Raw genomic sequence first — 25,295 nt, 5'->3', positions numbered from 1 at the left:
ACGCCATTGGCTGTTTAACACTTTGAAGGATCCCGTCCATCGCTGTGGCTGCTGGTGATTCAGCATCTTTAAGAATACTTTGATCCTTTAGCCTTGATCTTGGTTTATGTTGAAGCCTGGTTTTGTTGGCATTAAATTTAGCTTTGTGCACCTTTAAGACAGTGTCGCCTCCCACATTTGTGTCACTGCGTCACAAAGCCGTAACAATATATTTGGACCAATCGGTGATTAATGAACACATTAATATTTAATTCCTTCATATTCTTAATGAACTACAGCAGCACATGGGACCAAAGCAAGATCTGCTCCATAGATAGTTATTATATCTATTTTATTTACAATATATATATATTTATTATGTGATATCTATGGTCATCTCCATAGATATTTAAAACATGTATTTTATTTCATAATTATTATGTATAGAATGAATTATATGATATATGGGTTACATTTCCTGTGTGCGTGTTCATCAGTAGAAGCTTTTACACTTCCCGTCCAGAGGAGGCGCCAACGCACCAACCGTCAATAATGAGAAGAAGAAGAAGAAGAAGAAGAAGAAGAAGAAGAAGAAGAAGAAGAGTCAGCCCTGAAAGAGCGTCAGTGCTTCTGTCTGATCATCTGACGTCACAAACAGGTCAGTGAGGCCGTTACTGACCACAGACACTACAGACAGTAGAGCAGCTACAGACACGGTAACTGACTCGTGTCACAGCTCAGAATAAGGAAACGCCAGAGCATCTGTTAGCTTCTGTTAGCATCTATTAGCTGCTGTTAGCATACGTTAGCTTCAGAAGATCTTTGACTTCCGGCCAGAATTAAAGCTTTCTAATGACTTTATGATCAATAATGTGTTTGATTGTCTTATGGATGATGAATAACATTAAATTAAATAACCCTTTTTTTAAAGTCAGAATCTTTTTAATTGAAATTGAAACATAAACAATGATCGTAGCCACTCCCACAACAGTAGTGTTAGTAAACATACACAAACAAAGCTATTAACTGTACATGATAAATAAGTAAAGTGTGGACTTAAAACAGAAGCCTGTGCTATAGTACTTATGTTTTTATTTTTTTATGTCCACATGAACAAACAACTTGTAGAATCACGTCACTGCCTGTGTTGCCATGACAATGATTATCTTCACATTTCAGATCTAATTAAAAAAGAACAAAATAACCGAGGAGTCTCTGTATCAAGGCTTTTAAAGGTTTTGTACAGCATTTAAAAAGTTCCCCATATTTTGTTAGATTGTGCATTGAATGTTGGAGTGAGAATCTTATCTTCTCCAGCTTTAAACAATATATAAAGTCTGCTAACCAATGTGGGCGTGGCACGCCTGGCCAGGAGAGAAGTAAAGGATAGCTGTACGTCTCCCTCCGTGACCCCAAACATAGCAATCGATCGCTTTTGATCAAGAAATGCTCCTTTATAGAAAAATAAATACAGGTGTTTGATCAAACCCAGCTCAGGGTTAAGTCCAGTTTTAACCTGAGAGTCCGGCTTCGTTAAGCCTGGTTTTAACTGGAAGTTCGTTTCATTAAAGAGAAAACACCTTGGTTACCATAGTCCATGGGTCAAACGTGCTCCTGACCAGGTTTAATCTGCTGAGTCACTCTCATGAATTAAGCAGACCACGTACGTGCCAAACCATGGAGAGAGATCTGTGCGGATCATGGATCAATGATGATCCATGACTTGTTATGAACTTAATAAACAGAAAGTCAGCGGACACTGAGTGGAAGTATAGACATAGCTCATGTGATGTTGTCACATGTTGAATGGCAACAGTGTTTGCTAAGAGGAAAGACTGATGTCATCATCTGTGATGATGACCACCACACTGGCAGCGCTGGGAGTGGGACTCACTTCAGTTTGTTCAGGGGGGTCGACACTGGCTGCTGCTCTCGCTATCAGTTATGAGCAACGGCACTGACGTCACGATCAACAACCGGGGGGGTGGCGGTCTGGTTACTACCGTTTACGTCGGACCCATTGCCATTTTGGTGCCCAACCCTAATGTGGAGTCCAATATGGCCAGTTGTGAGGTGTGTGTAAGTGGGCTGTGCACACGCTGTTAGAAACACAGCTTTATCACATGATTTGTGAGCACGGTTTTTATCTCATTTCATTTCTTATGAGATGAAGCAAAACGCTGGACATTTAATATGACATGGCCAAGGTATGTGAAGCTGGTGACATTCTCAAACATTAGTAACCATGGTGATTTAGTTTCTACTTGCTAACCTGTAACCATGGTGATTTAGCCTCTACAGTTAACCTGCTACAGAGCAGGTTAACGACCAGGATAAAGTTATGTCAGTGCTGTGAAAAATTAGTGTTTTACAGAATATTCATGGTTTTTATACATGTTTCTTCACCAATATATTATAAATATTGGGGTGTGTGTGTGTGTGTGTGTGTCTCCTCGGGTTGATCACGTTAAAAACAGAACTCAAAACAACTGGTTATCGTCACACTGCACGTTTATTGTAAGCAGGTGAAACTCAAACACTGGTTATTGTTTCAGACAGGACGGTGTTGTGTCTCCTCAGGTGATGATGTGGATGATGAAAAAGGTGTAGTAAGGAAAAAAGGGTCATCGATGAAGCTGGCTCGCATAATAATACAAATTTTATTAAAACAAGCTGATTCAAAAGAACAGGGCTGAGACAAAAACCCTGTGAGAGCCACTGGGGTCAAATCTTGCTCTGAAGAAATTCAACCAGGCAAAAACATATATGATTTGACGGGAAACCTGAAACCAACAGGTTGAGTCTAAGGCTTTAGGCTTTTAAGGTAAAGAAGGAAAGCAACAAATGTTCAATACGGTGGTAAAACCCCATGCACAGCAGAATAACACAAGAATAAGCAAATTCCATGATTGACAAGCAATAAACATCCCAACAGCCAAGCTACAGGAGTAGCTGGGTAGGATTGAAAACCCCATAAGTTTAAAGCCATCTGTTGAAGGCCTATATTCAGCTTGAAGTGAAGAGGAATATTGCATAAAATGAATATCATATTAAGCAGTCAATACACCTCAACGGTAACAGAAAAGTAACATAAAGCTCCGTCCATGCGCTCAGTATAACCCAGGAAGTAAGCAGGTCTGATTCAACTCTGACCTCACGTTACCATGGTAAATGGTAAATGTTAAATAGACATGATTTATATAGAGCTTTATCACCACTGAATCAGTCTCAAAGCTTTACATATCAGCTCATTCACCCAATCACTCTCACATTCACACACCAGTGGGACAGGACTGCCATGCAAGGCACTAGTCGACCACTGGGAGCAACTTAGGGTTCAGTGTCTTGCCCAAGGACACTTCGACACATAGTCAGGTACTGGGATCGAACACCCAACCTCTCGATCAGAAGACGACCCTCTACCACCTGAGCCACGGTCGCCCTTTTAGCCATGGTTACCATGGCTACCTTAAAGGGACAGTCCTCAGAAGGCGATCATTACAGCATGTGTCTTTGTGTATGTGTGTGTGTGCTAGTAGTGGCAACTGTTTATATATTATGTATTTGATAAATTCACAATCGTCAGTAAATAATTATAAATAATTGATAGTTTATCTATAAAGCAGCAAAGGTCTGTGTGTGTTTGTGTGTTTGTGGAGCAAATATCTCCCCTAAGCGGTATGAGTTTGACCTGAAACTTAGTCAACGGGTTCCAAATACCACAAGTGTGTGTATCCGATATTTTGGAGTAATTTGGTGTAGCAAAACGTTCGTAACGTTTATTTTAAGATTACAGCACTCTCTGTATTGAGCGCGCTATTTCCGGTTCCGGGTTTATGACGTCACTGTGTCGCAGTTTTTTTGGGTTTAAAACAGGTCAATATTAAAAAGTTTTTGTACCGCTAAAAGTAATTTAAGTTAATATTTCATGGTTATTGAAAATTATTCCCGTGATCCAAACGTTCTTTAAATCGCGGGTCACGGACTCCACTTCCTCCTGAGCCATGCTATCGTTAGCGTCTCTAACATAGAGCTCTTTGAATAGATCATATGAAACCATCAGCCACTGGTGAGTCTTTTACAGACAAGTTTCCCATTGTATAAACCATATAACTGTCTGTGTAATTGTTCACTAACGCACTGTTTCACTAGAGTCAGTATTGAACTCAACCCGTTCAAAACTTCATCTGGTAAACTGTAGATTCTCTGTGGTGCCGTACATGGAAGTTAAACTCTGACCACTCGGTTCAAAGATAAAAAATTATTTTTGTTTAACAAAAACAAAAAAAAACAGCTGAATTATAGCTAATACTTTAATTTACTGATTCACTCGTAGTTTGGAGCTTTACATTTTGTTTTCCGCAGTTTTGTTGTTTTTCTGATTGGCGCTACAATGGCTATGGACTTTGGTTATCAGCGTCTAACATTTCACGAGAGCACACATACATAAGGTATTGATAATGAAAATATACTAAATGAGTATAATAAATCAAAAAACTAAGTAATATTTATACAAAGTACACAAAACGACAACAGTATAAAAATATGAAAATTAACACCAAAAAATGACTCCAGAATCACTACAATGGCAACAAAAAACAATTATATAAAAAATGCATAAAAACACAACTGAAAGATAAAAAAAATACACATAATGACTCTAAAAACTTACATTACAGAAAAATACACCAAACAAAATAAAATGTAAAAAAACAACAAACACATTTATCATGTTCATGTCCCATAGAATTAAACCAGATACATCACACACACTTTTTTATTTTGCACCCACACATAAACCCCTTTATAACACTAGTATTTACACCTCTATGTACATCCAACCTTCAAACACATACTCATTTGGCCATAATTGACAACTCTACTTAAGCTCCTCCCACTATATGAATACATTTTTCCGACGGGCACTGTGCTAGTTATAATAATTAAACACTGTACAGTACTTTGGTCAGCTGAAGTTGTTTTTAAAATGTGCACAAATGCACATAATTAGTTTTATACATTTTGATATTGTTCTCTACACCTCTGTTAATAAAGGTGTTATTTTAAGGGTTTGAAAGAAAAGAACTAGCAGGTACGCTATGCTATAATAGTGAAAACATTGATATATATTGTCATTCTGGTTTGATTTTATGCATCAAAGGGCAAAACATTGAGATATATATTGTATATCGTGATATAGCTTGAAAATATCAAGATATTAAAAAAAGGCCATATCGCCCAGCCCTAGCTTCAACTAACCAAACATTCCTTGTCAGACAGGAGCTGTCCTATGACCATCAATCACCTATGATAACAACAAGCTCATTGAAGCCAAGTGATTACAGCCTTGCACATGAAAGAGGTGGAGATTGCAGCGTCTGACCAATCAATGGAGAGAACTAACAGATTATGATCTTAAATAAATATAATGAATATAAATCCATGATGACAGTGAAGAGCAACAGTGTTAGTGCAGCGCACAGCAGGAGGCGGAGCTTTTATACTCGCTCAGATCTGATCAACTTCAGAACTTGGTACTGACCAGGTTGATGAAGTTTAAAATCATAATATTCATTCATTCAGTTCCAGCCATTATCAGATTTTCTACCCCCTCAGTACAGAAGACCCTGTGACGTGGTTCTGATTAAATAAATGATGGCATAGCCAGGATATACGTTTTTAGTGCAGAATATTTTCTACTATGACTATCTGAAATCTGACACCAGATTCTGAAAGATTGAAGTCTCTACTTTCATAAAAAAAAACATTTGTTTCTGGCTTGTTTCATTCTTTTGTAATCAGTCGTTGAATAGAGCAAGTTTTACTCAAATCTTCAGTTTCAGAGCAAAAAGCCGAGAAAAAAGCCTTTTTGTAAAAAAAAAAAAAAAAAACCCTGTCAGTGACTTTAAAGCTATTTTTTTTTTTTGCTTTAGTGACAACTCTAACATCTGAACATTGTTTCCTTATATAAAACACACAAAAAAAACACTGAGACAGGGCTTTTGATGATAAAATGATAATTATTTATTTATCTGGGTCAGAGTTGAATATATTTCTTACTGTATTTTGGCGTTCCTCCAACTTTCTCTCCCATCAGTCTGCACACACGTAACTTCCTCTTCCTCCCTGACATACAGAGTGTCACTGCGTTCCCCTTTTTTTTATTGTTTTATCGCACCATCACCACATTATTCATGAGTTCCACACATCGTCTGGTCGAGCTGCTGGGAACGTCAGCTCTTTACGTAGCGCTAATTTTCTGTCTCATAAACTTCTTTCCTCTTCTTCCTCTGAGCTGTGATGAGCATGGATGATCTCTAAAGGTGCTGCTACCTCCTACGTGTCACCTATTATTTTGTTATCTGGGTCACAGACTGGGGGTATTTTGTACCCACCTCCACACCACTTCCCCCCTAATCCCTACACGCAGAAATTACCCATTTATTCCGGTTAGTTGATGGTTTTATCTCACGATCACAACATTATCAATAATTCACTCAGGTCCACAAATGTTCTGTGTTAGTATGTGGAGCTGTGAGCTGCTGGATACGTCACAATATCACTCTGTAGCGCCATAATCTCCATTTTTCCTGCTTCTTCCTGCTTTGCTGGGTAGCATCAGTGGCAAATCTCTCATCTAAAGGTACACCGCTGCCATCTTCTGAGCACAGTTGGTCACTACTACACCCCACAGCTTAGATATTGATGAGAGACCTCCACCAGGGTGTTTTCTTGTAATCCTCGTGAAAAAAACGCAAATGACGAGTTATCTCGTCAATGGCACTGAGTGAGTTAGAATCCATAATTCAGACTAAAGACAACACTGTTGTTACAGAAAAGGCAGGATTGAGAGAACTCAGACAGGAAGCTGCTGATACTGTTAATGTGTAATAATTAATGAATAAATGAATGAATGAATGACTTCACCTGTCCGTGCACACAGATCTACACACAGGCTTCATCAGCTGACTGTAGATCAGTCCATCAGATATAAATCTATATCTTTCCTAAATGATGTCATCAGTAAATGAAATGATTAATTTATAATTAATAGTCTTCTTTATAAACTCAGCTGTAAGATCTGCACCAACCAGGATCATCTATCAATGGGCAGGTCGTTTTCTAAGAAATCTGATCGGTCTGGAGGCGGGGCTTTAGCACTTGCTAACATCCTAGCCAGAGAAAAACCTGGTTGCGACCAGGTTAGCCATTCAGCATTAGTTCCCACAGTGATTAAGCTTCAGTGAGCTTTGTAGTCCAGCACACACTGATTAAATCCCAGAAGTTAACGTTATAAGAGGTCATCTAGATTCATAGCATGTTTACCTGATGTTTACCTGATGTTTACCTGATGTTTACCTGTTGTTTACCTGATGTTTACCTGTTGTCTGTACAGGCCATGGTGGAACAGAACACTGAAGCCAAGCTGAAGTTCCTGTTGAAGAAAGAGAAGATCCAGCTGTGGAAACCTCCATACACTGACCATCAGAAGGAGGCGGGGACGCAGCACTTGGAGGTGTGTCAACAACAACAACAACAACATTGTGAACAACATTATCATTGTGTTTCCATGGCGACAGGCCCTTTCTCAGAGGTTCTCCCTCCTGCTGGGTCTCCCGGTTGAGACGGTGAGTGTTGCCATGGAGATGGTGCGTGCTCAGGCAGTGATGAGAGGAAAGAACAACCAGACCTTCAGAGACACCAGTGAAGCCACCCTGGAGATACTGCTGCCCAGAGGGCCCCAGGTATGATGTCATCATGATGTCATCTCTCTCTGCTGGCACAACAATCACTGTGTTTTTATCAGGAAGTGAAGAAGAAGAACTTCCTGCAGACCAAACTGGACATAACAGGACAGGAGCTGGTAGACAGGTGTGTGTGTGTGTGCGTGTTTGTGTGTGTCATAGCTTTAACTAATGTGTGTGTGTAGGATCATGGAACAGTTTGGTGTGAAGAACATCCGTCTGATAGTGAGTGGGAGGACTTTGTGTGTAGGTGAGTGTGCACCTGTGTGTTGTTGTGCTGTGTGTGGTTGTTGTGTGTGATTGTTGTGTTGTTGTGTAATAGACCAGCGCTTGGACCAGCAGGAGGTGAGGAACCACAGCAAACTGATGGTCCTGATGAAGAGTGAGGAAGAGGAAGAGATGAAGAACCTTCAGAGTGTGAGAAGAACTCAGAGAGGCTTTGAGATCCTGTCTGAGAGAGGTGAGATCATTACGATCAATAAGATCAATAAGATCATTATGATCATTACGTGTGTGTGTGTGTGTGTGTGTGTGTGTAGATGGCAGTGAGTCTGACTCAACTCCTATTCTGGAAATTGCTGATCAGAGAGGAAATCTTCTGAAGATACCTGAGCAGGAGAAGAAGGTGAGACACACACACACAGACACACGTATCTGTCTGTATGAATTTGAAATCTGACTGTAGAAGAGCTGAGCGTAAATGGAGATCAACAAAACTCCAAATTCATCTAGAACTGTACAAAATAAGTCTGCGAAAATTCAATGATGGCTTGTTCAAAGCAAGGCAGCAATACTTTTCTGAAATTATTGCCAAAAATGTCAACAACTCTCGCACGTTGTTTTCTGTAATTGAAAAGCTCACAACCCCCCCAGATCAGATAGCCCCTGAATTACTGTCAGCTGGAAAATGCAATGAATTTGCTGTATATTTCAATGAAAAAATACAATCAATAAGGTCAAACATCAGAACAAACCAGCAAAATCACAAAAAGCTTGAACAGCTTCAACCACTGAGGGATGAGTCAACTACAATGTTAGAGTTTACTACAGTGAACCCAAATACAATAGAGGAAACTGTTCAGCAGCTGAATCCATCAACGTGTTGCCTTGACACAATACCCTCAAACTTCTTTAAAACTGTTGTAAAATCAATTGTCACTGATTTGTGTCAGATAATTAACTGATCATTCCAATCAGGCACCGTACCAAAATCCCTGAAAGTAGCTGCTGTGAAACCGCTGTTAAAAAAGAGAACACTGGATGCCTCTATACTGGCTAACTATAGACCAATCAGAACCTTCCATTCATGGCCAAGATCATTGAGAAGGTGGTCTTCAACCAACTGAGTCAATTTTTAACATTCAACAAAATATTTGATAAATTTCAGTCAGGTTTTCGTTCTCATCACAGCACTGAAACTGCTCTTATCAAAGTGATCAATGACATAAGGTTGAACACTGATTCAGGAAAAGTATCTGTTCTCATTCTATTGATCTAAGTCTGCATTTGACACTGTAGATCATACAATTTTGTTGCACAGATTGCAAACATGAGTTGGACTAAATGTTAAAGTAATGGTTTAAGTTCTACTTGGAGGATCAAAGTTATTTTGTAAACATTGTAAACTTTGAATCTGACAGATTACCAATGTCCTGTGGGGTTCCTCAGGGATCTGTTCTTGGACCTCTTCTGTTTAGCCTTTATATGCTTCCTTTAGGACACATTTTACACAACTGTAAGGTTGATTATCAGAGCTACGCAGATGACACACAACTATATCTATCACTGAACCCAGATGACTATGGTCCCATTGAGGTGTTGTGTGACTGTTTAGAAAAAGTAAACTGATGGATGAGTGAAAACTTCCTTCAACTAAACCATGACAAGATGGAGGTGATTGTCTTTGGTAACAAGGAAAAGAGGACTGCTGTCAGCAAGTATCTGAGTCTGGATCTTTAGAAGATAAAGACCAAGTCAAAAACCTTGGTGTTCTGATTGACTCAGATCTGACATTCAGCATCAGATCAAATCTATCACAAAAACATCTTCTACCACCTAAAGAACATCTCCAGAGTGAAAGGTTTAATGGCTCAGAAAGATCAGGAGAAACTGGTCCATGCTTTTATCTCCAGCAGACTGGACTATTGTAATGGTCTTCATCAAACATCTACAGCTGGTTCAGAATGCTGCAGCTCGGGTCTTAACCAGAACAAAGAGGTCAGAGCACATTAGTCCAGTTTTAAAGTCTTTACACTGGCTCCCAGTCAGCCTCAGAATAGACTTTAAAGTTCTGCTGCTGGTTATAAATGTGTGAATGGGTTTGGTCCAGAATACATCAGTGACATGTTAGTCAGGTATGAACCCAGCAGGTCTCTGAGATCTATGGACACAGGTCAGATAGTGGAGCCCAGAGTTCACAGTAAACATGGTGATGCTGCTTTTAGTTGTTATGCTGCAAAGAAGTGGAACAAACTGCCAGCAGAGCTGAAGTCAGCATCACATGTGAACATTTTTAAATCAAAGTTAAAGGAACTTTTTTTCTCTACTGCATATGATTGAGAGAGAGATTTTTTGTCATGTTGTTGATGTAATGATGATTTTACTGATGACTTTAATTGATTTTACTGATGATTTTAAATGTTCTTATTGATTTTACTGATGATTTTAAATGTTCTTATTGATTTTAAACAATTGAATGTTTTATCATGTAAAGCACATTGAGTTGCCTTGAGTATGAAATGCGCTATATAAATAAATTTGCCTTGCCTTGCCTTGCCTTGCCTATGTGTCTGTAGTCTCAAATCCTGTCTGTATCTGTCTGTAGTCTCTAATCCTGGCCATGGGGCTTCATGTCAAAGGGCGTACTCTGATGAAGAAGAAGAAATACGATCAGGCTCTTCTTCACCTGCTGCAGGCAGACACACACTTCAGGTGCGTGTGTGTGTGATGAGGCCCTGTTTTTGTTTAGTTTTTGTCTCCAAAAAGTCCAAAATGTGTAGTAACTGTGTAGTAACTGTGTAGTAACTGTGAAGTAACCCTGTAGTAAACATTAAGACCATGTCGTAACCGTGTAGTAAACTGTAGTAAACAAGTCATAAATATGTAGTAAACGTGTAATAAACATAGCAACCTGTAGTAAACATTAAAACCATGTTATTACTGTGTCGTAAACATAATAAACGCGTAGTAACCATCTACTAAACGTGTAGTAAACAGTAAACGTTTGCGTTTGACACTGTAGACCACCATATCCTCCTGCATCGACTCCAGCACTACACAGGTCTCTCTGGCTCCGCCCTTCAATGGTTTCACTCCTACCTCACTGACAGAGCCAAGTGCGTAGCAATGGGGGATACAGAATGTAGACACCACACTGTCACATGTGGGGTCCCCCAGTGCTTCGTATTCGGTCCAACCCTCTTCACCATCTACATGCTCCCCCTGGGTCGTGTCGTCAGTAGGCATGGAATTAATTTCCTTTGCTTTGCTGACGACACACAACTATATCTTAAAGTCACCCCCCCCCGCTCCCCCTCTGCCACGGCTGCCCACCTCAGCTCCTGCCTGGAGGAGATAGGGGGCGTGGATGAGTCAAAACTTCCTGCAGCTCAATGGCTCAAAAACAGAAGCCATTCAAACTGGAACCCCTCATCAACTCTGCTCCTCCCTAATCACCTCTGTTTTATTTTATGGACACATCATTCCTCTCTCTCCCTCTGTCACAAATCTGGGGGTTAAATTTGACCCCCACGTTTCCTTTGACAATCATGTCACCTCTATTTGCAACACTTCATTTTTTCACCTCCGTAATATTTCCAAACTGTGCCCCTCCCTCTCCCTTCCTGCTGCAGAGAAGCTCGTCCACGCCTTTGTCTCCTCCAGGCTGGACTACTGTAACACACTCCTCATCAGGATCCCTGGCAGGAGCCTCCAAAAGCTCCAGTACGTTCAGAACAGTGCTGCCAGGGTCCTGATGAGGGTACGGAAACACGAGCACATCACCCCCATCCTCCGTACACTGCACTGGCTCCCATTCAGTCCCACATAGAACATAAGACCCTCCTGCACACCCATCACTGTCTGCACGGTGCAGCCCCCACTTACCTCACAGAACTGCTCACACCACACACGTCAACCAGGACCTGGTCAGGCCAACAGCACCGTCTGGTCACGCCCAGGAGAGGCTCTAAACAATGGGCGACAGGGCCTTTGAAGCCACTGCCCCCCGCCTGTGGAATGCCCTCCCAGACCACCTCAGGGCCCCACAAACAGTGGACATTTTTAAGAAAAAACTTAAAAATCACCTTTTTATGGAAACTTATTTTAATAGTTAATGCCTCTTTTAGTCCTGTCTTTTAATATATGTTGTTTTATTTATTTATTTATTCTTTTTAATCCTGTAGCACTTTGAGATTTTGTATCAAATGTAAAGTGCATTACAAATAAAATGTATTATTATTATTATTAAATGTGTAATGAACATAGTAACCTGTAGTAAACATGAAATAACTGTAGTAAACATTAAATAATAACCATGTTATTACTGTGTAGTAAACATAATAAACATGTAGTAACAATTAAAACTGTCGTTGCTGTACTGAACAAACATGTAGTAAACATTAAAACCATGTTACCGTGCAGTAAACGTGCAGTAACTGTACTAAGCATGTAGTAACTATGTAGTAACAATTAAAACCATGTTGTTACCGTGTAATAACCATGTAGTATATATGTAGTAACTGTGTACTAAGCACGTACTGAACAAACGTGTAGTAAACATTAAAACCATGTTACCGTGCAGTAAACGTGCAGTAACTGTACTAAGCATGTAGTAACTATGTAGTAACAATTAAAACTATGTTGTTGCCGTGTAGTAACCATATACTAAACATGTAGTAACCATGTAGTAAAAGTGTAGTAACCATGTAGTAAACATGTACTGGTTAGGGTTTATGATCACTTCATCACTTTATCTCTTCAGTGACGTGACGAGTGGTGAATAATAATAATAAAATGTGTCTGAGGAGACGTGTCAGCATCATAGGATGTCTGCATAGAGAGTCCTCCTGTTACACTGGATATAAACACAGTGACTGATGCTTCATATCTAATCATTTATATTGATTTTTAATGTAATATTATCACCAGATTCATCTCTGTGTCTAAAAAATATGCCACGAACTTGCAACCCTAAGCTTCCAAGAGCGGTGTCATAATCCACTGCACCACCATAACTTTTAACTGAATTAATTTAAATGATCATCTCCTCCTTTATATTATCTACAGGTTTATATTCAGTGAACTTTACTACAGACGTCAGTAGATGTTTTAATGTAGATCAACCTCTCAGTGTGTTTCACTTAATGATCTACATCTACAATGTTAGAAAGAAAACTACCGATTGCACAAAAAAAAATAAAAATAAACATAAATCAACACAACATTAGTAATGATGTGAACACGTCTGTGGTGTGTGATGTCACTAATGTGTTTCAGAGAAAAGTGTTAAGTTTAAGTAAAAAAAGTGTTTATTTACCTGAGATCAGCAGAAACTTAAAATGTTATAATGATTTGTGAAATTAATAAAGCACAAAACAACCTGAATATTATTAAGAATCAAAGATCAAAAATTATAGTGGCTTCAGCATCATATAAACATTTGTATTTAGCCTTAGAATGTTCCCTTACAACTTAAAGCAGGGGTACTCAAATTATTTTCTTTAATTAAAAAAAGATTCTTATTAGTATCATATAGTACCGTTTTTGTCGGACTACAAGGCACACTTAAAATCTTTTAATTTTCTCAAAAATCGACAGTGCGCCTTATGTATGAAATTAATATGTCAAAATGTTTTAGTACCACTTTGGTAAACTATGAATAATGATGAATAAAATACGGTATATTGTAAAAGTAATGATTTTTGAAAAAACCACATGTCTGCGTGCTGTCTGTGCCTTATAATTAATTATTTTAGTTAATAAAACCCCAGAAGACAAAGTCTTGGTGGTCGCCCCCTCCAATCACAGGATTTAGAGAAACCCAGGAAGGAGCCTCCTCATTGGCTGCAGTAATATATAGTGAAGTACGTGCACGTTGCAAACTTGTTTTCAGTCTTGGACTAACTTTGGACTCATAAGTGGTTGTTTTCCTTCTAGATAGGTCATCTAATGTTCCATTTTCCTATATTTTGTGTGCATCCTTTTGCGTGGCGACATGTTTTACCGGTTGTTCACGTTCAGCTCTCGTTCGGGATGCACATGCTCTGTGATTGGTGTCAATTAAATATGTCTCCATTGATCCAAGGGGATGGATGAGCCAAATGATGATGAAGTAAACAGTGTTCTTCACTCTGAGCCTTACTGAACATCCCTGTGTTTCCTGTTACCATGGAGACTGAGAGGGAAGCCTTCACCTCTGGACCCACTTTTTAAAACTTGACCATTTTCACGAGAAAACATTGTGTAAACAGGGCTTATGTGTGTGTTTGGAGCTGCTGTGTGATGCCCTGCCCCCTCCCTCACATGTCTCTGTGTGTGTGTGTGTGTGTGTGTTCAGTGCGTGTGGCTCCACCCTCCTGTCCTCTGTAGATAACCCTGCGGTGCTCCAGCTGGACGTGGTCTGGTGCTTCTGGGCCTTGGAGTCTCTGTCCTGTTTGGAGGATGGGCGGAGCCGTCTGCAGAGGGCGGAGCTTTGTTTCCATCAGAGCTACGGTGCCCAGAGGGAGAGGCTGCTCAGCATCAAGGTCAGAGTGTGAGGCCACGCCCCTTATTCTGTGTGTGTCTCTCTCTGTGTCTGTGTAGGGTACATCAGGCAGAGTCCACACCCCCTCATGTGTGTGTGTGTGTGTGTGTACCTGTATGTGTGTGTAGGGTACATCAGGCAGAGAGGATGTTCTGTATCTGAGGCTGTTCGTCCTCCAGAGTTTACTTTCCTACCTTGATGGGAACGATGCTGAGGCTGCTCTGCTGCTGACTCAGGTTTGTGTGTGTGTGTGTGTGTGTGCGTGTGTACGTGCGTGCGTGCATGTATGGGGGGTGTATGGGGGTGAATCCATTATAAATTATGTCTATCTCACGTGTGCGTGTCTAACTTTCACTAAACTTACATAATGTCAGTAGTTATGTGTAGTGGCAGGTGTGGTGTGAGTGAAGCTATAGTGATCATGTGACCTTCACTATGTAGCACCGTCTACGTGACATGTAAACACTTAACTGTTAGGCATGCAGATGTGTACACGCGTGCACGTCTATACCTGTATGTGAATGTTGGGTGTGTGCGTGCATGTGACCCTTCAGTTGTTAATGTGTGTCAGGCGGAGGCTCTGCGCCATCGTCTGGTTCCAGACTCAGAGAAGATGGCGTTGTTGATGAACCTGGGATTTAGTGAAAGAGAAGCTCGTCTCGCTCTGAGAGACACAGGAGACGTAGAGGAGGCCGCCGCCCACATACACACACACAGACAGGTACACACGCACAAGTACGCACACACACACGCACACACAGGCACACACACACACACACAGGTACACACAGGTACACACACACACAGGTACACACACACACACACACACATACACACACACACAGGTACACACATCAAATCTGGAAGTGTTTGTGGTGAAACCAGTCTGACTCAGAGGCATGTGTAAACTCACACACAGAGATCATAGCTGCACTGAATGTAGACACAAAACACAGCAGAATTGGAAAAAGGCTCTAGTTAAACATCATTGAAACTAGAAAAACACCTCATTTCCAGCCTAAGTTGTAGTCCTACATTAATTTTTTATACACTATTAGATTCATTGACCATCAAAACATACCTTTAGCATTTGAAATAACAATATTATTCATTGTCAAATAGTTAATAAAATATTGCAACTTTGTTCCAAATCATGCTCTGTGAGGACCAGTTATATTTTTGTTCTTCTCAGAACACTGATGATGTTATTCACAGTGATGTCATCTGTGGATGTTCTGTTAGAACGTATGACATCATCAACAAGAAGTTCCACTGTGTGGATGGGAAAAGGAATGGGATATATATATATATATATTTATTTTTATTTATTTTTATTTATTTATTTATTCAGTTTATTTCCGACATGGTTACATTCACTTTTTTTTTTTTCACGTTTTTTTTTTCTTTTTTGTACATGCCGAAAAAGGAGACGAGAGAAGCAGTTTGCGGTACACGGTAAGTCACCCGACTTGCACACAGAGGACCCCGGTTCGATTCCCCTCTGGGGAAATGGGCTGCCAGTGTGGGTCCTTAGGCAAGACCCTTCATGCTACTGCCTACCTCATACAATGATGAGAGACAATGAAATGAATGACATGCCGACTCAGACGTCGCCCGGCCAAACAAGGTCTGCGTCAGGTGTTGGGGAACCAGAGCACCTCGATGTAAAATGGGCTCTTGTCAGAGGGGCTACATGCAGAGGATGTGGGAGAAATGGTTACTTCGAAACCCACAGTCCAAACTCACGGCGAAACAACTAGTAGCTCAGTGTTCCAACATCCACAAACGGCAACTGCTATCACAACTTGAGATTGACAAGGTACAACACCAATGCTCCGGCAACAGGGAGCCAGGACATGAGGTCAGAGGGGACCAATGGAGATTGGGTATGAAGCCCCAATAAGTGCAATCACGCTGAACAAAGCAGTGACTGACCTGAAAAATAAGATCATGTCAAAAATGTCCAGCAGGCAACCCCGAAGCCAATTACAGAGACTAAGAGAAGTACCACCAGAAAGTCTCCTAGAAGATGTGAATGCAGCTCTGAGAGCAATTCCTACATCAACCATCACTGAAACCAATGAGCTGATATCCTCCACAGCAGCAGTGATCCTAGAGACGCTTGGCTATCATAAGAGCAACCATGAGATGAAATACCCACCATGGAAAAGAAGGCTGGAGGCTAACATCAAGGCAGCACGGAGAGAAGTGAGTCAATTGACAGAGACCTTGAAAGGTGCAATGAAAAAGCAAGTACCCAAAAGGTACAGCCAGATGCCCATACCTGAAGCATTGGAAACTGCCAAACAAAGGCTCCAAGCCTTGGCCAGCCGCCTAAAGAGATACACGAGAGACAACGAAGCCAGACGAGTAAATCGTCTGTTCGCAACTCAACCAGCGAAAGTGTACGCTCAGTGGCAGGGTAACAATAACAGAGCAGACCCACCAAGGCTGGAAACTGAACGGTACTGGAAAGGCATATGGGAGAAGGAGGCAACACACAACAGTGATGCACAGTGGCTGGTGGCTCTGAGAGAGGACCACAGCAACCTCCCTGAACAGAATCCAGTTACCATCACAGTGGCAGACGTCCAAGAAAGAGCCTCAGGTATGAAAAACTGGACAGCACCAGGCCCTGACATGATACACGCCTACTGGCTTAAGAAACTCACGGCACTCCATGAGCGCTTGGCAGCACAAATGAACCAGCTGCTGACAGATGGGAACCACCCTGAATGGTTAACCGAAGGGAACACAATCCTGATCCTGAAGGATCCCTCAATGGATACAGTCCCATCCATCTATCGCCCAATAACCTGCCTCTCCACAACGTGGAAGCTCATGTCCGGCACCATAGCGGCTAAGATAAGCGGGCACATGGATCAATACATGAGCACAGCTCAGAAGGGAATCGGCAAAGATACCAGAGGTGCCAAACACCAGCTCCTGGTAGACAGAACAGTCGCTAGAGACTGAAGAACCTGACATACTAACCTGAGCACTGCCTGGATTGATTACAAGAAAGTCTACGACTCAATGCCACATACTTGGATCATTGAATGCCTGGAGCTATACAACATCAACAGGACTCTAAGAGCCTTCATTGCAAACTCGATGAGGCTGTGGAAAACCACCCTTGAAGCCAATGGCAAGCCACTTGCACAAGTCTCCATCAAATGTGGCATATTCCAAGGAGACGTCCTGTCCCCACTGCTGTTCTGCATAGGTTTGAACCCCCTCAGCCAAATAATCAACAAGACTGGCTATGGATACCGACTCAGGAACGGGGCCACCATCAGTCACCTCCTCTACATGGATGACATCAAGCTGTACGCTAAGAATGAACGAGACATCGACTCACTGATCTATACCACCCGGATCTACAGCGCAGACATTGGGATGTCATTCGGACTAGAGAAGTGTGGTCGGATGGTGACTAAGAGAGGGAAGGTAGTCCACACAGAAGGGGTCTCACTCCCAGAAGGAACAATAGCAGACATTGAGGACAGTTACAAGTACCTCGTAATCCCACAAGCAAATGGCAACCTCGAAGAGGTGACAAGGAAAGCGGCTACGGCCAAATACCTCCAACGAGTAAGGCGTGTCCTAAGAAGCCAGCTCAATGGTAAGAACAAGTCCTGGGCAATAAACAGCTACGCCCTGCCAGTAATCAGATACCCTGCAGGAATAATAAGCTGGCCAAAGGATGAGATACAGACCACAGATGTTAGACACCAAAGCTCCTAACCATGGACGGAGGGTTCCACCCCAAATCCAGCACCCTGAGACTGTACGCTAGCCGTAAGGAAGGAGGCCGAGGACTAGTGAGTGTGAGAGACACTATCCAGGATGAAACATCAAGATCCATAAGTACATCAAGGACAAGGCTCCAACAGATGACGTGCTCAGTGAATGTCTCAGACAATGGGGAACAGAAGATGAGGTGCTGGAGGTTCCATCATGGGAGGACAAGCCCCTACATGGGATGTACCACCCAAACATAACTGAAGTGGTGGATATCAGGAAATGGTACCAATGTCTAGACAGAGCTGGACTAAAGGACAGCACAGAGACACTCATCATGGCTGCACAGGAGCAGGCCTTGAGCACCAGAGCAATAGAGGCCCAGATCTACCACACCAGACTAGACCCCAGGTGTAGACTGTGCAAAGAGGCCAATGAGACAATCCAGCACATAACTGCAGGGTGTAAGATGCTGGCAGGGAAAGCTTACATGGAGCTCCATAACCAAGTGACTGGTATAGTGTACAGGAACATCTGTGCAGAGTATGGGCTGGAAACCCCAAGGTCAAAGTGGGAAACACCTCCAAAGGTGGTAGAGAATGACCGAGCCAAGATCCTGTGGGACTTCCAGATACAGACGGACAGAATGGTAATGGAGAACCAACCAGACATTGTGGTGGTGGACAAAGAGCAGAGGAAAGCCGTTGTGGTCGTCATAGCAACACCGAGCGACTTCAACATCAGGAAAAAGGAACACGAGAAACTAGAGAAATACCAGGGGCTCAGAGAAGAGTTGGAGAAGGTCTGGAGGGTGAAGGCATCAGTGGTGCCCGTGGTCATTGGGGCACTCGGGGCAGTGACCCCCAAACTGGAGGAGTGGCTCCAGCAGATCCCAGGAAATACATCAGACATCTCAGTCCAGAAAAGTGCAGTTCTAGGAACAGCAAAGATACTGAAGAACCCTCAAGATCCCAGGCCTCTGGTAGAGGACCTGAGCTTGGAGGACAAAAGAGAGAGAGACCGCCCACGGAGGGTGAGGAAGAGATTTTTTTTTATATATATATATATAATCACCTGTTCCTTGTCCCATTTATCATATTTCCTGAAAACTTCATCCCAATATGTTCATAACTTTTTAAGTTATCTTGCTAACACACAGAGATATAAACGTAAGGTAAAACATAACCTAACCCACAACCTGTGTGTGTGTGTGTGTGTGTGTGTGTGTGTGTGTGTGTGTGTGTGTGTGTGTGTGTGTGTGTGTGTGTGTAGGAGCGTGAGGATGTGCGTCTCAGGGAGCGTCAGATGAGGAAGAGGAAGATGAAGGCCATATCGTCTCTGGTTGAACTTGGTTTCAGTCGTAAAGACTCATTCAGAGCTGTAGAGGAGGCAGAGGGAGACGCAGACAGAGCCTACAGCGTATGTACTCAGAGTTTCATATTCTAATGATTCTAATAACTCTAATGAGTCTAATGATTCTAATATATCTAATGAGTCTAATAACTAATGAGTCTAATGATTCTAATATATCTAATGAGTCTAATAACTAATGAGTCTAATAACTAATGAGTCTAATGAATCTAATGATTCTAATAACTCTAATATATCTATAAAGCAAAGAAGGTCTGTGTGTGTGTGGAGCAAATATCTCCCTGACGTGGTATGAGTTCAACCTGAAACTTAGTAAGTAATTTATTTATTTTTTGCAGATAAAATCACAAAGTTCTGTACAGAGCTGTGGGGAAATTAATACAAGTGTAACATCATCATAGAATAATAAAACATGGGTGCACATACATCACAAGAGCAGCATCAGAAAAGGATAATAAAAATATAATTTAAAAGTAAAGTCTTTACAGTTTTTAAAAGTAACCACACAGTTGAGCTCCCTGAGAGACTGGTGCAGGTTATTCCAGAGTCTGGAACACCAGGTCTCCTCTGGTTTTACATTTAGTTTTAGGGTCTTTAGGAGACCCTGGTCTGAAGACTGAAGACTTCACCCTGAAGTGTAGGGGTACAACAAGTCTGAGATATATTGAGGGGTCTGACCATGTAACGCTCATGTAATGTAATAACTAATATTTATAGTTTATTCTAAACTTCACTAGAACCAGTGCAGAGTAGAAAGAATGGTGGTAATGTGGGATGTTCTAGAAGCACCAGTTAAAAGTCTGACAGCAGCGTCTGTACGATCTGGAGTCTGTTTAGGGTCGACTTATTAAAACATTAAAATTACAATAGTTAATGTGTGATGATATAAATGTGTGTATGACCAGTTCTAGATCTGATTTTAATAATAAATGTCTGACTTTAGAGATATTTGTCAGATGATAAAACAGTTTTTAGTCAGTAGATGACAGTGACCCTCCAAAGACATGAACTGATCAAACACAAGGTTTAACAGATGAGCCCAGATCACCAAGAGACTTTTTAATCACATGATCAGAGTTTATGTTTAATTTATCTGGAGATCATCTGATGACAGACAGTTTTTGATACAGGATATACAATCTAAGAACTCTGATAAAAAGTGAAACGCTGAGTCATTAAAGGAACAGTACAACTGGATATCATCAGCATAAAAATGATAAGACATATTTTTAAAACCATGGATCAACCGACCAAGAGGCATCAGATACAATAAAAACTAAACAGGAACCAGAACAGAGCCCTGGGCTACTCCACATGACAGGTTGGACATATTAGACATTATTAATAGCAACATTAAAGGTTCTTATATTAATATAAGAGGTAAACCATTGGAGAACAGTATCAGAAAACCATCTCAGATGTAAGTGGATCAACCAGTATACTATGATCTACTGTATCAAAGGCAGCATCAGATCAAGTCACACTAAAACTGTGTAACCCTTATTTTGGAATAATTTGGTGTTGCAAAATGTTAATTTTAAGATTATTACGGCTCTCTCGGTAATGAGCGCGGTATTTAGCACGCTACTTCCGGTTCCAAGTTCATGAAGTCACTGTGTCGCAGTTTGTTTGGGTTAAAAAAAGAAAAGGTCAATATTAAAAACGTTTTTGTACTGCTAAAAGTAATTTAAGTTAATATTTCATGGTTATTAAAAGTTATTCCCGTGATCCAAACTTCCTTTAAATTGCGTGTCACGGAGTCCACTTCCTCCTCTGTGTCCATTTGTGTACCAGACTCCACTTCCTCCTGAGCCATGCTATCGTTAGCGTCTCAAACATAGAGCTCTTTGAATAGATCATATGAAACCATCAGCCACTGGTGAGTCTTTTACAGACAAGTTTCCCATTGTATAAACCATATAACTGTCTGTGTAATTATTCACTAACGCACTGTTTCACTAGAGTCAGTATTGAACTCAACCCGTTCAAAACTTCATCTGGTAAACTGTAGATTCTCTGTGGTGCCGTACATGGAAGTTAAACTCTGACCACTTGGTTCAAAGATAAAAAATTATTTTTGTTTAACAAAAACAAAAAAAAACAGCTGAATTATAGCTAATACTTTAATTTACTGATTCACTCGTAGTTTGGAGCTTTACATTTTGTTTTCCGCAGTTTTGTTGTTTTTCTGATTGGCGCTACAATGGCTATGGACTTTTTGTTATCACATACTATATAAGGTATTTATAATAAAAATATACTAAATGAGTAAAATAAAACAAAAAACTAAACAATATTTATACAAAGTACACAAAACGACAACAGAATAAAAATATGAAAATGAACACCAAAAAAGATAAAAAATACACAAAATGACTCTAAAAACATACATTACAGAAAAATACAGCAAACGAAAAAAATATAAAAATAAGTTAAAAAAAACAAACACATTTATCATATTCATGTCTCATAGAATTAAACCAGATAAATCACACACACTATTTTATTTTACACCCACACATAAACCCTTAATAACACTACAGAGTACAGTATGTACACCTCTATGTACATACAACCTTCACACACATACTCATTAGGTCATAACTGACAACTCTACTTAAGCTCCTCCCACTATATGAACACATACTTCCGATGGGCACTGTGCTAATCATCCTAATGACTCCAATGATTTTAATGATTCTGAGTCTAATAACTCTAATGATTCTAATGAGTCTCATGGTTCTAATTAGTGCTGTCGAGATTAAAAAAATTGTGCGATTATGAATTAATCTAATCTCTTTTTTAATCGCACCTAAAAAATTGCTGAGAAACGCCCTCAACTTGAGGTATTTTAATTTAAATGACATTATTGTGGCAGATGGGCGCACGGTGGCTTAGTGGTTAGCACGTCCGCCTCACAGCAAGAAGGTCCTGGGTTCAAGCCCTGGGGTGTGGAGTTTGCATGTTCTCCCCGTGCTGCGTGGGTTTCCTCCGGGTACTCCGGCTTCCTCCCACAATCCAAAAACATGACTGTAAGGTTGATAGAGTCTCTAAATGGCCCATAGGAGTGAATGAGAGAGTGAATGGTTGTCTGTGTCTCTGTTGCCCTGTGATGGACTGGCGCCCTGTCCAGGGTGTACCCCCGCCAAGCGCCCTATGAGAGCCGGAGATTGGCACCGGCAGACCCCCGCGACCCTGTTAAACGGGAATAAGCGGGTATGAAAATGGATGGATGGATATTGTGGCAGATCAAAACATTGATATATAACAAAGTGTCTTTATGAAGTTTGTTTTTAACAGAATAAAACAGATGCAGACATTTACATTCCTCTGTATTTAGTCCCTACGTGTCATATTAATGTGTACTTTATGTACTTTAGTCAAGTGAAATAAAAGGTCATGTGTAGAGCTATAAGTTAGCACATCATAGATAATTATATTTATACAGTGTTCATTTGTCCGTCACGTTGTGCTCACAGCATGTAGCAGTTAGCACTGTCTGTGCTAGCTGCTACATGTTTAGCATTGAGGTGCTAGCGGAGGCTGCAAAGCTCCGGTGATCAGTCAAACTTTCTTTCATAATTCACACACAACCAGGCTTTAGTTTTCCATGCGGTGTTATTAAAAATTAATGCAAACGACGCTGACAGTGTCCCGTCCTGTACGGCAGACTGTCGGTATTACGGGGTTACCGAGATCTAATGAAATGTGAAAGGTTCCACGCTGTTTGGAGCACTAAAAAAGTTATTTTTTACTGTAATGAATTATTGTAATTAACGCGTTTAAGTGACAGTCCTAATATTTCTAATGACTGTAATAAGTCTCATGATTCTAATGAGTCACTGACTCATTAATGTGTCTTTGTTGCTTAGATTCTTTGTGATTCAGCTTCAGTTCAAAATGTCAACAACAACAACTGTGAGATCAGTGCTGAGAAGATACAGCAGGTTAGTGTGTGTGTGTGTGTGTAAATCTAGTTGTGTGTGTGTGTGTGTATGTATTTAGTTGTGTGTGTGTGTGTGTGTGTAAATCTAGTTGTGTGTGTGTGTGTGTATGTATTTAGTTGTGTGTGTGTGTGTGTGTGTGTGTGTGTGTGTGTGTGTGTGTATGTATTTAGTTGTGTGTGTGTGTGTGTGTGTGTGTAAATCTAGTTGTGTGTGTGTGTGTGTATGTATATTTAGTTGTTTGTGTGTGTGTGTGTGTGTGTGTGTGTGTGTGTGTGTGTGTGTGTGTGTGTGTGTGTGTGTGTGTGTGTGTGTGTGTGTGTGTGTGTGTGTGTGTGTGTGTGTGTGTGTGTGTGTGTGTGTGTAAATCTAGTTGTGTGTGTGTGTGTGTGTGTGTGTGTGTAAATCTAGTTGTGTGTGTGTGTGTACTCAGTTGTTGTACCTGGGATTTGAACCATCATCCTGTGAGTTTGCTCTGAGGCTGACAGACGGAGATATTCATCAGGCCACTGAGATACTGTTGGAACATCAGGACCTTCATCAGCCCTCATCATCATCATCATCATCATCATTATTAGGGTCCCCACAAGGTCCCTCTACCTCCTCCTCAGGTTAGTCTGTGTGTGTATAGTGTATGTGTGTGTAATGTGTGTGTGTATAGTGTGTGTAATGTGTAATATGTGTGTGTGTATAGTGTGTGTGTAATGTGTGTGTATGTGTAATGTGTGTGTGTATAGTGTGTGTGTAATGTGTAATGTGTGTGTATAATGTGTGTGTGTATAGTGTGTGTGTGTGTGTAATGTGTAATGTGTGTGTGTGTATGTGTAATGTGTGTGTATGATGTGTGTGTAATGTGTAATGCGTGTGTATGATGTGTGTGTATAGTGTGTGTGTGTGTGTGTAATGTGTAATGTGTGTGTATAATGTGTGTGTGTATAGTGTGTGTGTGTGTAATGTGTAATGTGTGTGTATAATGTGTGTGTGTGTGTGTATGTGTAATGTGTAATGTGTGTGTATAGTGTGTGTGTGTGTAATGTGTAATGTGTGTGTATAATGTGTGTGTGTGTGTATGTGTAATGTGTAATGCGTGTGTATGATGTGTGTGTATAGTGTGTGTAATGTGTAATGTGTGTGTATAATGTGTGTGTAATGTGTAATGTGTGTGTATAGTGTGTGTGTATAATGTGTGTGTGTGTGTATAATGTGTGTGTAGATGATAAGGAGGTGGTTAACGAGGCATTGGAGGACCTCCCCCACTATGAGGATGATTACCTGGACGTGACGTTGGAGGAGGAGCTTCAGCTCATCAACACCATCAGAGCTTACCTGGGACAGCAGGCCCCGCCCACCCAGTGACACTCCTGTGGTTGATTAATTCAGTGTTTTTCAACCTTTTTTCAGCCAAGGTACATACTTCAATTAAGAAATGTTTAAAAAGTAAACTTTGTATCCTATATTAATGATATACAGTCATTCTAATAAAATAAACACAAAGAAAACATTTTATGATCTTCAGTATTTCTTTTTTCTAACAAAGTGTGATTAATTATCTGCAGTCATTCTTATCAAAGGCTGTTCCTTTACAAAATTAAACTAAACCAAGCAGGGGGCGTGGCTAATGACACACACACACCTGAGCGCATTGCTTCCAAAGGTGCGTTCAAAGGGTTTTCCCGTGGTCCACTCCATCCCATGTGCCCCACTTTTCCAACCCACCTGTAATAATCACCTATGCTTCATTTCTAGTTCCCACCCAGCGACGGCAGGTTC

The 25,295-nt window shown here is 40.9% G+C and overlaps 1 protein-coding gene across 3 annotated transcripts; it reads left to right on the top strand.

Annotated features, from left to right (window-relative positions):
• Positions 1–503: 503 nt before the first annotated feature.
• On the top strand, positions 504–25,260 carry nub1 (negative regulator of ubiquitin-like proteins 1). 3 transcript variants are annotated; one of them, XM_028434112.1, is made up of 15 exons: positions 504–637; positions 7,376–7,495; positions 7,560–7,724; positions 7,787–7,851; positions 7,910–7,974; positions 8,047–8,184; positions 8,264–8,349; positions 10,549–10,655; positions 14,281–14,467; positions 14,595–14,702; positions 15,038–15,187; positions 19,483–19,629; positions 23,454–23,528; positions 23,959–24,136; positions 24,709–25,260. In XM_028434112.1, exons 2-15 carry the CDS (start codon positions 7,379–7,381, stop codon positions 24,879–24,881), a joined length of 1,761 nt encoding a protein of 586 aa, XP_028289913.1. In that variant the 5' UTR covers positions 504–637; positions 7,376–7,378; the 3' UTR covers positions 24,882–25,260. The 3 variants fall into 3 exon arrangements, with proteins under 3 accessions (XP_028289913.1, XP_028289914.1, XP_028289915.1); XM_028434113.1 differs by having other exon boundaries at positions 24,739–25,257; XM_028434114.1 differs by lacking the exon at positions 24,709–25,260 and adding an exon at positions 24,309–24,341.
• Positions 25,261–25,295: the final 35 nt, after the last annotated feature.

Source organism: Gouania willdenowi, chromosome 20, assembly GCF_900634775.1.
Source record: "Gouania willdenowi chromosome 20, fGouWil2.1, whole genome shotgun sequence".
Taxonomy (NCBI): domain Eukaryota; kingdom Metazoa; phylum Chordata; class Actinopteri; order Blenniiformes; family Gobiesocidae; genus Gouania; species Gouania willdenowi.
The sequence above is the reverse complement of the archived record's forward strand: the minus strand, read 5'-3'. Positions and strand labels throughout refer to the sequence as shown.

What these genes read in the sequence shown, in the direction of transcription:
- nub1 (XM_028434112.1), top strand. Translation starts at nt 7,379, where the DNA reads ATGGTGGAACAGAACACTGAAGCCAAGCTGAAGTTCCTGTTGAAGAAA. An exon ending in TACCTGAGCAGGAGAAGAAG is followed by an intron (nt 8,350 to 10,548) that starts GTGAGACACACA and finishes ATCTGTCTGTAG; the next exon opens with TCTCTAATCCTGGCCATGGG. An exon ending in ACATACACACACACAGACAG is followed by an intron (nt 15,188 to 19,482) that starts GTACACACGCAC and finishes GTGTGTGTGTAG; the next exon opens with GAGCGTGAGGATGTGCGTCT.